This window comes from Prionailurus bengalensis, chromosome B3 (assembly GCF_016509475.1).
Source record: "Prionailurus bengalensis isolate Pbe53 chromosome B3, Fcat_Pben_1.1_paternal_pri, whole genome shotgun sequence".
In the NCBI taxonomy this organism is placed as follows: domain Eukaryota; kingdom Metazoa; phylum Chordata; class Mammalia; order Carnivora; family Felidae; genus Prionailurus; species Prionailurus bengalensis.
Window position 1 is genome coordinate 72,498,780 of NC_057355.1, and position 13,567 is coordinate 72,512,346.

General features: G+C 39.7%; 1 protein-coding gene across 6 annotated transcripts in view; it reads left to right on the forward strand.

The window, feature by feature from the left end:
* Window positions 1-13,567, forward strand: part of RPGRIP1 (RPGR interacting protein 1) — a 90,427-nt gene that overhangs the window by 24,010 nt on the left and 52,850 nt on the right. For 5 of the 6 annotated variants that reach the window (XM_043554291.1, XM_043554292.1, XM_043554295.1 and 2 more), the window contains exons 3-8: window positions 1,877-2,009; window positions 4,464-4,729; window positions 6,007-6,106; window positions 6,621-6,752; window positions 9,371-9,476; window positions 12,461-12,484. In XM_043554291.1, coding sequence (XP_043410226.1) covers window positions 1,877-2,009; window positions 4,464-4,729; window positions 6,007-6,106; window positions 6,621-6,752; window positions 9,371-9,476; window positions 12,461-12,484 — 761 coding nt within the window. The remainder of the gene's footprint in view (window positions 1-1,876; window positions 2,010-4,463; window positions 4,730-6,006; window positions 6,107-6,620; window positions 6,753-9,370; window positions 9,477-12,460; window positions 12,485-13,567) is intronic. The other variant, XM_043554294.1, reaches the window with a different exon arrangement.

Below are 13,567 nucleotides of genomic sequence, written 5' to 3' on the forward strand. Positions count from 1 at the left end.
GTGTATGGTATCAATGGATTATAACCCATTGACTAAAATAGGAATCCATGAAAGTGTATAAATATGTTCTAATTGTATAACATGAGATTGTATAACATGTATAATCCATGAGGTTATATAAATATGTATATAAATATGTTAAGTAGTAAATAAATTTATTGAAGGGAGATCTTTCCCTTATAGTACAATTCCAACTAATAAATGTAGGAGTAATGGAATGAGAATTATTCTATGGCTATGTCCTTGTTTTTAGGAAATATACAATAATATGTTTAAAAGTAATGGGACAGACGCGTCTGGGTGGCTCAGTTGATTAAGCGTCCCACTCTTGGTTTTGGCTCAGGTCATGATCTTACAATTTAGTAGTTAAAGGCTTGCATTGGGCTCTGTACTAACAGCATGGAGCCTGCTTGGGATTCTGTCTTCCCCCTCTCTCTGCCCCTCCCCTGCTCGCACTGTCTCTGTCTCTGTCAAAAATAAATAAACTTAAAAAAAAAAGTAATGGACGTGATGTGTACAACTTACTTTCAAGTGGTTCCAAGAAATAATAAAGATATATGTAATATTATATATTGTGAGATATGCATATTTGGAGAACAATTTGGCAGATTTTTTAAAAGTTAAATATATACCTATCTTATGACCCAGCTATTTCATTCCTACATATTTGCCCAAGAGAAATTAAAAAATGTCTATATAAAGACTTATAGATATATTTTCATAGCTGCTCTATTTGTAATAGCCAAAACCTGGAAATAATTCAAATGTCCACCAAATGGATAAATTATGGTGTATCTGTACAGCACCATGGATGAATCTCAAAATAATTATACTGAGTGAAAAAGGTCAAAACAGCCCCCCAAAAACTAAAAAATAAAATGGGTACATAATGGATGATTTGATCTATATCAAATTCTAAAGAATTGAATCTATAGTGACATAAAACATATCAGTGGTTTCCTGGGAACTAAAGTAGAATTGGGGTTAGGATGGAGTAGAGAGGAATGGGTCACAAAGGGGCCAAGGAAACTTGGCTATCATGGATATGTTTGTTATCTTAACTGTGAAGGCTTCACAGTTCTAACACATGTCAAAATTGACCAAATTTTACACTTTAAATATATTCAGCATATTACATGCTAACTATACTTTAATAAACCTGTTTTTTAAAAAACTTATCTTTTCCAAAGGATAGACCAGAGAGGGGGTAGTGGTGGCTGAGGTGGTTCTGAGACTGAAGTTCTGAGCGCTCTCTTTTAGGGAAGGAGCTATATTTTGAGTGCTGGAGTTTTAGGTTCTTTCCCATGCAATCAAGAGCTGAGTCTGGGCCAGTGAACATTAACACACTGAAAAGTGTGCTCTAGTTTCCTCTGCTTAGAACAAGCAGATGCTGTATTTCAAGGAGGCAACTTTCGGAATGGTTTCTCCAGACCACAAAAACAAATTAGATGACTCTTTGGTAATCAAGAAAGGTTTCTATCCATTTCCTTAGTAAGGGTTTGAAGATGGTTGTGGGCATAGTCTTTGTCTATGTCCAAATTATCTAGTAAGTAGAAAAAATAGAAGAGTAAATTAAAAAAAATTTAAGTAGACTAACAGCCCAATTTGATGTTTTTATAAAGAGAATGTACTTTCTAGACAGGAGATTGAGTCATACCTTGTGCTGAAACAATACGGAATGATATTCCATATCCAGGAATGCTATGGAATGATAAAGAGGTCCATTAGCACACATTTCATATACTTCCTGAATTTCCTTTCAAACACACGACTCAGATAGATTGAAGCCCTCTAGGTAAAATGTGATGAGAGACCTGATGGATTAAAAAAAATTACATGTAAAAATAATCTCTCTTTACCCTTTTTGGGACTTTAGGTAAGAATATAAAAACTCAACCACCCCTGAGCAGAATGAGCCGGGAAGAATTGGAGGACAGCTTGTTTCGTCTTCGTGAAGAGCACATGTTGGTGAAGGAGCTTTATTGGAAGCAACAGGATGAGATCAAAAGGTACCTTGTGTTCTCCTTAAGCTGGGGAACAAAGGGGAACAGGGGCAAGTCAGAGAAGGAGGTTTTTATTTGCAAAACAAAACCAAAAATCATATTGATCATTTCCTGTATCAGGCATGTTAGAAGTGCTTTATGTATATTAACTAACTTATTATAAATGCAATTAACTTATTTAATACTATGAGGGAGGAGGTACTATTAAGAGGAAAAGAAAACATAAAAAGGTTAAGTAACTTGCCTAAAGTCACAACTAGTGAGTAACTGTGCTAAAAAGCCCTTAACTCCGAAATATACCATGTACAGTAACCTTAAGTTATTGGCTTTCAAAAGGGCATCTCTTGGGATGAGACTTGGAGAGGAATCTGAGATGGAGTGTGGATAGATTAACAGATGGGAAGAATAGAAGTTCTGAAAGTTCAGAGTTTATCTCTAGGACATATTTTAAAGATATTGGTGTCAATGCCTTCCAGCCAAAGACTAGCAGGAACACACCTATAGTTGAGCAAGTTGGGTTTATTATTCACTGCAGCTAGAGAAATGCACACCATAGATGATGCAGTCATTTCAGTAAGAATGTGTTAGAAAAAAAATCTATTACAGGATTTGAGCTTCAGTTGGGTGATTTGTGGGAGGGTCCAAGGGTAACAGGAGTTTGCTCCAGATGTGATACCGTTAGAAAGCAGGGACAACTCCGCATTTGGATATCTCAGTTAATCATTATCTGCAGGGAAGGTAGACTAGAGTGAAGCTAAAGCTGCAATTGGTTAGAATAGCACTCACTTATTAACCAGGAAAGGAGAATGTTTGGTATTTTGTGTGCAGCACAGTGACTTTGTGTTTGTGTTTAGATGAAATTATACAGTGGCCTTGTTCAGTATCACTCTATCATGGTCTCAGTGGCCTTGTCTGCTGTTGGTGTTGTGTGCGATTGTGTCCAACAGGATAATAACATGACCTAGCTGTGAACAACAGGCCAGCTTCACACAACACCAGTAACTAGTTAGGTTAGACCTACTCCCCAATGTCAAAAGCATCTTTTTGCTTTCTCACTGGTAATCCCCAGGAGTGGTTCAAAGCTTCATGTAGAATCTACAGGATACAGGCTTCCATTGTATGCCAACACTCTTCAGAGTGAGAGATTCTTTTATATTGCAGAGAACTTGAGAATCTGGTGAAAGCAGAAGGTTGCATAGGCCAAAAAAATATTGCTTCTTGGTTGATAACCAAAAAGTACTTGAGATTATAGATATTAAGTGGCTAAAAATTAGATTCCATCACCCTTGGCTTTGGGCAATTTACCTGGCTGTTTCATGACTTGATTTCTTTATCTGGATATGATATGTAATAATAATAATAATAATAGCTAACTTCTACAGTGCTCTCAATGCACAGCACTGTTCATTTTCTTTAAAAATTTTTTTTAATGTTTTATTTATTTTTGAGATAGAGACAGTGTGAGTGGGGTAGGGGCAGAGAGAGAGGGAGACAGAATCTGAAACAGGCTGGGCTCAAACTTACAAAGGGTAAGATCATGACCTGAATTGAAACCAAGAGTCAGACACTTAACTGACTGAGCCACCCAGGCACCCCTGCACAGCACTGTTCTAAACACTTTACAGTATTTATTTAATTCACTTCTCCTAACAATCTAATGAGGCAGGTGCTATTTTTATCTTTATTCATAGATGAGGAAACTGATCACAAAAGGTTAATGACGTGCCCAAAGCCACATAGTATGTCAGAACTGGCAGGCAGGGGGACCACAGAATTGGATGATAAGGGTTGAAAGCATGATTTTAGGTCAAGATGACAGATAGTGGGGGGCACCTGACTGACTCAGTCTGTGGAGCATGAGACTCTTGATCTTGGGATTGTGAGTTCGAGCCCCGCGTTGGGTGTAGAGATTAATTAAAAAAAAAGATGACAAACAGTGATTGACTGTCCACCATAGGTAAGTCTCAATATATACTAGGGGCTATAGGGGTGTATACTAGAGGCTGTAGGAGAGTAATCCTTAAAGTTGGGTACATATATGGGGGTGTGCAGACAAGTGGGATGGGAGAAGTAAATATTAAAATTTATGCTTATATTTAATTACCAATTCTTTAAAAATTAGTATTTTTGTTTATGTTGTAACATAATCATAATTTATTAGGACAGAAGCCAATGTATATTATTTAAAAATAAATATATAAATAAATACATTGACGACCCCCCCCCACTTTTTTATTGCAATAGAATGGACAAAGATGGATACCACAACCTCCCTGTCCTCAAAAACTTACAGTGTATTGGGGATAGAAAATTAATTTTTTAAAGTATCGATAATGGACCACAGTAGATAAATTTATATCAGAGATCAATCAGTTCATGATGATTTGCCACCAAATGAACTGTAGAAATAACTCACAGAATTGGAAAGGCCCCTTCCACCGGCTCTACTTTTGCCCTTAGGATGAGGACAGCGTTGCGTCGGCTGATGGCTTCTGGCCGGGACCTGAGAGCAGAGGTGGTGGAAGCCCAACAGCCTGCACCGCGGCGGCGGAAGGGGGGGTGGCGACAGCCCCCCACTAAGCACCAGCGCCCCCTGCTGCATGGGTTGCAGCTGCAGTTCCAGCGCGTCGGCCCCCCAGCTCCCCGCCGCAGCCAGCCTCGGGTCCACGCGGGACACAGACAGCTCCGCACGGCCGGTGCGCCGGTTCCCGAGAAACCCAAGAGGGGTAAGGTTCAGGTCCAAGTTTCCAACAGGGCTGAAATACTGGGAAGGACTGATTTGGCAGCCACATTTTCCTCCTTACTGCTTTATTCCACCTGCCCTTTTTCCCAGTAGTTTCTACCTTCCTAAAATCTTTTTTCTCCTGGTGAGATGTCAGGTTCACAATTCTCAGTTCACCATGAAGTACCGGAGAGGAGAGAAGCAGACAAGGGAAACAGGAATTCTGCTGACCAAGTTATGCAGGGGGCCTAGAAAGTAGATTAGAATTATCCTTGATGAAGAGTGATTTTAGGACAGGTCCCTCTATGGGAACTATGGGACCCTGGACTAATGCTATGCATCTAAAACTGGGATTATTAGCTTTTTTTGGAAAGTGGACGCCTGTGAGCCCATGATCAAACCGAGGCCTCCTCCCAAGAAAAATATACATATACATAATCAAAACTTTGCAGGGGCACCTGGGAATTCTGAAGTCCAAGCTTAGAAATCAGGCTGTAAGTGAGAAGTTGCGATTTCTTTTCTTCCTGTATTCCAAATGGCTAAGAGTCTATGGCTGCTAGGAAATCCAACATTGAATTAAATAAAAATTTTTTTGTGTAAATTTCCTTCACCTAGCCTCCTCATCCCTGATTTAGGTCCATAGGAATTTGTTGTCTTTAGTTACGTCTAAGTTTAAGTTCAGTTTGACTTCAGCATTATGGAGTATGAGTTATATACCCAGCATCAGAGGTAAAGATGCATTAGAGTTTTAGACACATAGTCCCTTTCTTCTTCACAGCTTTCTTCTTCCCATTTATACTCACTTACTTGACAGTCTGTAGTCCCACTCATTTATTAAGTCTGTATTTGCATATCTATGCAAGAGTAAAGACTGAGAGGGATGCCTGTGGTAGCTCAGGCAGTTAAGCAATTCTTGATTTCGGCTCAGGTCACAATCTCATGGTTTGGTAAGTTCAACCCCCAAGTTGGACTCTGTGCTGACAAGCATGGAACCTGCTTAGTAGTCTCTCTCTCTCTCTCTCTCTCTCTCTCTCTCTCTCTCTCTGTGTGTGTCTGTCTCCCTCCCTCCCAGGTCTTTCTCTCTTTCTCTCTCAAAAATGAATAAATTAAAAAAAAAAAGAATTGAGGAAAAAGAAAAAAGAGTAAAGACTGAGACCCCCTCCCCTGAGATCAGCGGTTATTATAAGGACTTCCCCCCAGGTCTCAAAGCTCCCTACTTTTAGCCCTTAGTGTTCTGGAGAAATCTATTGCAGAGTCTGCATCTTCTGTCTAAACTTGCAGAGCCCAGTGACAGGCTGAGCTACACAGCCCCTCCTACATTCAAGGAACACGTGACAAATGAAAAGATCAGAAGTGAAATATCCAGTGAATCCAGTGAACTGTAAGTTCTTACTCCTTTATCCTGCAGTGTTACTCCTTCAGCTTTAATTGGAAATACATTATTTAGGGAACAAGTGAATGTTGGCATTTTGAAATCTTTCCAGCATAATCAGAGAAGCTGAAAGTCAACTCTAGGTCAAATTCCAACTTCATTGCTTAAAAGATGGGAAATCAGCATCTGTCTGTCTTTGAAAAAAAAGGCAAATAAAGGCCTTTTTCTTAATTGAAGGTATTCTGTCTCCTTCCCTTTATATTTTTCTCCCTTAGGTCATAATTAATTTATACTTCTGTTTGACACTTGAAAGCTATATTTTGTAAGATTAACCATCACACATACCAAAATTACTAACTCCTCTAACTTCTTTTCATACATGTGAGAACTCAGTTCTAAATGCCTAGAACAGCAATTTCTATGTCTTCTTTTTGTGTTTAATGTTCCTAATTCTAGCAGTATAATTTCTTTCAGCAAAGTCATAATTATGACTAAACTCATTGGTCTGTGCATGCCTTAACAGTGCTCATATTGTGACCAGCAATACGATGCTGTTGGAAGAACCACCCAAGTCTCCTGAGAAAATGTGGTCCAAAGATGAAGATTTTGAACAGAGAAGGTCTTTGGGGTGTGCACAGAAGGCCACAGAGCTTCGGTAAGAGCACAGCATTCCATGCCTCAAGCCATATGAACTGGAAAAGTAAGAGATTCTTACTGGTATCTTTCCTCTGTCTCAGAGGAAAGGAGAATGCCTGGGGTTAAATTCAGTCTGAGAAATAGACCTGGATTCCTGTGTGGGTTAAGAAATGGATTAACCTAAAGAGAATGTTTATGTAAATTAGAAGATTTGCTGCTTCACTTCACAGAAGGAAAACTGTTTCATCCTCATCACAGATAGGAGTTCTCAGCTCTCACCGTGCATCAGTCTTTGGAGAACTTTATTTGATTTGATTTATTTATTTTTGAGAGTGAGAGGGGGAGAGAGAGTGAGAGAGGGAGGCAGGGAGAGAGAATGATTCGGGGAGGGGCAGAGAGAGAAGGAGAGAGAGAGAATCCCAAGCAGGCTTGGCACTGTCAGTCTAGAGCCTGATGTGGGGCTCGAATTCACGAACTGTGAGATCATGACTTGAGCTGCAATCAAGAGTCGGTTGCCTAACTGACTGAACAACCCAGGTGCCCCTGGAGAACTTTTTTTTAAAAGTAGACTTTATTTTTTTAGATTTATGAGTTTTAGATTTATAGCAAAATTGAGCAGAAAGTACAGAGATTTCCCATATATCCCTCATTTCCCACCCCCACAGCCTCCCACACTATCAGTCTCCCATACCAGAGTGGTATTTTTGTGACCATGGATGAACCCGCACTGATATATCATTATCAACCAGAGTCCATAGTTTACCTTAGGGTTCACTCTGGGTGTTGCACATTCTATGGGTTTGGACAAATGTATAATGACATGTATCTACCAGTACAGTATTATACAGAATAGATTCACTGCCCTAAACATCCTCTGTGCTCTCTGCCTGTGCATCCCTCCCTTCCCCCTCACCCCCGGCACCGTTGATCTTTCCACTGTTTTTCTGACTTTGTCTTTGGCCAGAATGTCATATAGTTGGAATCATACACTATGTAGTCTTTTCAGATTGGCTTCTTTCACTTAGCAGTATGCATTTAGGTCTCCTGCATGTCTTTTCATGGCTTGATAGCTCATTTCTTTTAGCACTGAATAATGTTCCATTGTCTGGATGTACCACAGTTTATTTATCCATTCACCTACTGAAGGACATCTTGGTTGCTTCCAAATTTGGGCAATTATGAATGAAATTGCTATAAACATCCATGTTCAAACATAGTTTTCAACTGGAGATGTTTTAAAACCACAGAAGTCGGAGGGTGGTGTCTGGGGGGGTCTGAGTTGGTTAAGCATCCCACTTTAGCTCAGGTCATGATCTCACGGCTTGTAAGCTCGAGCCCTGCATCAGGCTCTGTGCTGTCAGTGCAGAGCACACTTGGGATCCTTTGTTTCCCTCTCTCTCTCCCCCACTCACTCTCTCAAAAATAAAAATCTAAAAAACAAATAAATAAAACCATGGAAGCCTGAAGAGGAGGTGAGTGAGGGATGGGCTAAATAGGCGATGGGTGTTAAGGATGGTACTTGTTGTGATGAGCACTGGATGTTGTATGTAAGTGATGAATCACTGAATTCTACACCGGAAACCAATATTACACTGCATGTTAACTAACTGGAATTTGAATAAAAATTTGGAGGAAAAAAAAAGAAATGTTCTAATCAAAAAAAGACAATATTGGGGCGCCTGGGTGGCGCAGTCGGTTAAGCGTCCGACTTCAGCCAGGTCACGATCTCGCGGTCCGTGAGTTCGAGCCCCGCGTCGGGCTCTGGGCTGATGGCTCAGAGCCTGGAGCCTGTTTCCGATTCTGTGTCTCCCTCTCTCTCTCTGCCCCTCCCCCGTTCATGCTCTGTCTCTCTCTGTCCCAAAAATAAATAAAAAAAAAAAAAAAAAAAAAAGACAATATTGATTAAGAAAACAAAAAAATAATATATGAGATAATACAATATGGAACATACCACATAAAAATAAATAGGTAAATAAGTTATATAAAAGAAAAAACGTGTGTATCTTATAATTTATTTCATGTAAACAGATTCTGAAAATTAAAAAATAGATAAAACCCTACAGAAGTCTGGGCCCTATACCAGAGATTCCCTTTCAATTATGTGGGAGTGGAGTTCATGCAGTATAATTATAAAGGTTTCTCCAGATGATTCTAATAAGCAGTTGGGACTGGGAATCCCTGAGATAGAGTCTAATGAGCCCAAATCCTCCTCAATACCTTTCAAATAATAAAGAAAATATGATCTCCTAGGTTCAGAAATAATAATCTTCCCTTGTGTTCTCCATATCCATACCTTTCCAGTTTCTCAAAGGAAACAAGACTCAGATTCAGTTGGACTTTGCAAAGTTTATGGGAAGCTGTAAGCACCATAATTTTCAAAATAGCTATTATGTTTTCTCAGAACACAGAGTTTTAAGGTTGGTAGTCTCTCTCTCAAATCTCAGCTGGTGTGAAAGGGAAATGGGAGAAAAGAGGTTATTTATTGGGGTATACATTTGCTTCCTACTTCTGCTATGTTGTGGGCAAGATAAAAAGGCAAGAGGAAGAGGGAGATGTTCTTGGTGCAGTGTTGGGGGAAAGGTGTTTAACTCTGTCCATTCACAGAGAGAATGTTTCAGCACTGTCTTCTTTGTCCAGAGCTTCCATTAAGGAGAATATAGAGCTGATTCGTCTTAAGAAGCTTCTACATGAAAGGAATACCTCGTTGGTAGCAACAAAAGCACAATTAACAGAAGTTCAGGAGGTGAGCTTCCAGGGCAAGTTAGCGTGGGATGGTCTGTGGTACCTTAAATCATAGAATCCTGGGATCGTTGGCTGTTTGAGAAGCCCTGGGTCCAATCAGGCATCCAGGTCCAACTGAAACTGTCTGTCACCAGGTTGGGGGGAAAAGAGCCAGTTAGAATTATTTTCTCCATTATGCACATGGAAGACCACAACTGAGAGAAATTAAATTACTCATCTCAAAACTTATAGGGGATATTCAAATCCACACCTTGCAATTCAGAGTCTATTCTCTTTCCAATATTCACATTATCTCTCTATTAGGAAGAAAGCTCAAGCCCCGCCTTCTAAGGTAGAATTAAGTGGGGTTAACTTGTGCTCAGGGTTAAGTTCCCAGCCAGTGGCCACAATGATAATGTAATTAAGTTGGGAAGCCAAGAGCAGTCACAGGGGAAGGGAAGGAGACTAGTCTTTACTAACCACTCTGTATGTGCTAGACTCAGTCCCAGAGTTTAAGCCTGAGAACAACCCTCAATGTAAGAACATTTAATGGATGGGGGAACTGAGCCTCAAAAAAGTTGAGTAACTTGCTCAAGTCATAAAAATAGTAAGGGGCAGAGCAGACTTTGAGTCTGGGTTTATCTGACACCAAGGCTCATGGTCTTTTCTCATTACCACACAATAGAAACTCATATCTGAATGGTGGAAATAGGGCATCAAGGGTCTAAGTGATAGATTAGCACCATTCTTTTATTGGATAAATATTTATTAGGTGCCAGGAACTGTGCAAAGCATTTGACACAAAGATTACAATGTAAGACAGCTCATGCCTTCAAGGAACTTACCAGAGAGAGAGAGAACAAGATGTAAACAAGTACAGCTATCTGCATACAGGGTATTGGGGACACAACAGAAAGTAGTCAGATCTACCAGAGAATGGGGTATAGGATCCAAAAAAGATTCATAACAGAGTATATTATTGAGCCAAATATTGGGATACTGAAAGATTAGCAGGTGCTAGTGAGTATGCAAGAGAGGGGAGGGTTTTCTAGAGGAGGAGAGGTGTAGGCCAAGGCATGGAGGTGAGAAACATCAGGGTCCAAATCATGGAGGCCTTATCAGGATTTTAGACTTAATCCCATTGACAGTGGAGAGCTGCAGAAAGGCTTTAAATAAGTTGATAACATGATAAATTTTCCCCAAAGAGATCACCTTGCTTTTGTTTTTAATGTTTGAACTTTTTTTTGAAATACATTTTAATAAAGAAATAATACCTTAAAAACTATTATAAAGCAATAATTCTTAATTCTGGGTAGTAGAATTACAGGTGACTGATATGTTCTAGTATTTTTCTGAAATTTTCCACTTATCAAAAATTACAAAACTACAAGGAAGGATCATCTAGCAGTGGAGTGAATGATATAGGTTGGCTGGTATAAGTAAAGTGATCAGGTATGAAATGAGTTCAGTGGTACGAAGGAGATAGGATGAGGGTTCCCACCAAGACAGTGAGAGAGGCCCACGGAGAGAGGCCTACGGAGAATTGGCAACTTGCAGGAAATAGAAGAATGATATCATCACCAAAAGGGAGTGGTTGGGGGAAAAGGGGAAATAAAGATGACCCCTGGGTATCTAGTGTGGGCAAGAAGATGGTGGTGGTGTCATTCATCTAGGTTGGGTTCAGTTAGCGCTGCCCTGGGTACTTCTGTTCTGATGGGGACAAAGGGATCTTTACAAGGTCAACCCCCCAACCTGTATTTTGGAGAGACCTATACATCTGCTTGTAGTCTTTTGCTTTGGTTAATTTTGGTAGCACCTACGGAACATGGAAATATGAGATGGACGATAATTTAAAATTGTATGGGTAAATAGCAGTATTTGTAGGATTACATTTTTTTTTCTATAACTCCATCTATTCCTCCATCACATTGAAGGAAAAAAGGAAGAAAGCCATCCTAAATACTTACCCATGTTAGTGGGAGGGGTGGAGATGGCCTAAAATGGTGAGTAATCTCCCACACTTTTTTAAAATGTAGGTTTTACAATTTGTTTTTCTCTAGCAGTTTACCTTTCTAGTCATCCTTTCTTATACATGTAGTAAAAAAAAAATTGCATTCTCTTAATCCCTTAGCAGCAAAATATGGTGGTCAGTAGCTCAGGCTCTGGAGTTAGACAAGATGATGTAAAGTTCTGCTTCGGCCTCTTGATAGCTATATGACTCTGAGCAAGTGACTTAGCTTCGGAGCTTTGGGTTTCTCATTTTTAAGGTTTAGGTAATAATGTCTACCTCTCAGATACGCTGTGAGAATTAAATGAGATACAATATATGTGAAACAATTGTAATGATCATAAGATAATAGATCATGAAACACATAGTAACTGCTCAACCAACAATAGCTGTTGTAGTTAGTTTGGTTATTGTTTTTTCTGTTTCTGAAACTGGGAAGAGAGATTTCTGAAATATGCTGAGTAAGAGCACCTACTTTGAAAATAAATGTTTTTCTCAGATAATCTACCAAATGCAATACAATTGTGAATAAATGACCCTTCCTTAAAGAAATTGTATCATCTGTTATATTCACAGACTTCCTGGCAAGCTAAGGCAGGGGAAAAGTAGCAGCAATTAGTTTTAAAAAAAAGTACACAAACTGACTTGATTTGTGAGAATTTTTAAATATCTCTTAGGGGCACCTGGGTGGCTCAGTCAGTTGAGCATCCGACTTCGGCTCAGGTCATGATCTCATGGTTTGTGGATTCAGGCCCTGCATCAGGCTCTCTGCTGACATCTCAAAGCCTGGAGCCTGCTTCAGATTCTGCGTCTCCCTCTCTCTCTCTGTCTCTCCCCCACTCACTCTCTGTCTCCTCTCTCTCAAAAAAAAATAAAACATTAAAAAAATTCTCATATCTCTTAAACTAACCCCTTAAACGTTTGTAGTACAGAGATAAATATGAAAACAAACATCAAGCTGATATGTGAGTAGAATAATGTGTATTTCTTTCTTTCAGGCATATGAAGCTCTGCTCCAGAAGGTACTAAATAGATTCTTTGAATCTCTGTTTCTTAGTAGTAAAAGTAATAAAACCCAAAGAAATTTGTATTAATCTTCAAGTAATATGACACCAGAATTTAGCCAAGTAAATTAAAGTTATTATGACATATAACTTCTTTTTTTTTTAATGTTTATTTATTTGGGTAGGGGGGGCAGAGAGAGAATCTCACCCAGACTCTGAACTGTCAGCACAGAGCCCTATGTGGGACTTGAACTCACAAACTGTGAGATCATGACCTGAGCCGAAATCAAGAGTCAGACGCTTAATTGACTGAGCCACCCAGGCACCCCTATGACATATCATTTATATTAAGACAAATGTACTATTACTATTGTCAGAAGATATTTATTGTGCCATTTTCATAAAACTGAAATACAAGATCTGAAATATTTAGAATAGTATTTTTCAGCCTATTGCTAAAGAGAATTATATAGCATCTGTTCAGAAATTCCTAAGTATTCCTCTAGCATGTATAAGGTGATGAAATATAGCAGACTTGTTGCATATCTTCTCTGAGTTCTTAAATGTTCAACCCCATTCATTCCTGTGAAAGGAGTAGAGATCAAGCTGGGTGAATGTCCATGATTAAGCATAACTAAGACAGGGGTGCCTGGTGGCTCAGTCAGTTAAGCGTCCAACTCTTTTTTTTTTTAATTTTTTTAACGTTTATTAATTTTTAAATTTTTTTTTCAACGTTTATTTATTTTTGGGACAGAGAAAGACAGAGCATGAACGGGGGAGGGGCAGAGAGAGAGGGAGACACAGAATCGGAAGCAGGCTCCAGGCTCTGAGCCATCAGCCCAGAGCCTGACGCGGGGCTCGAACTCACGGACCGCGAGATCGTGACCTGGCTGAAGTCGGACGCTTAACCGACTGCGCCACCCAGGCGCCCCTAACGTTTATTAATTTTTGACACAGAGAGAGAGAGAGAGAGAGAGAGAGAGAGAGACAGAACATGAGTGGGGGAGGGGCAGAGAGAGGGAGACACAGAATCTGAAGCAGGCTCTAGGCTCTGAGCTGTCAGCACAGAGCCCGACGCAGGGCTCGAACTCACGGACCGTG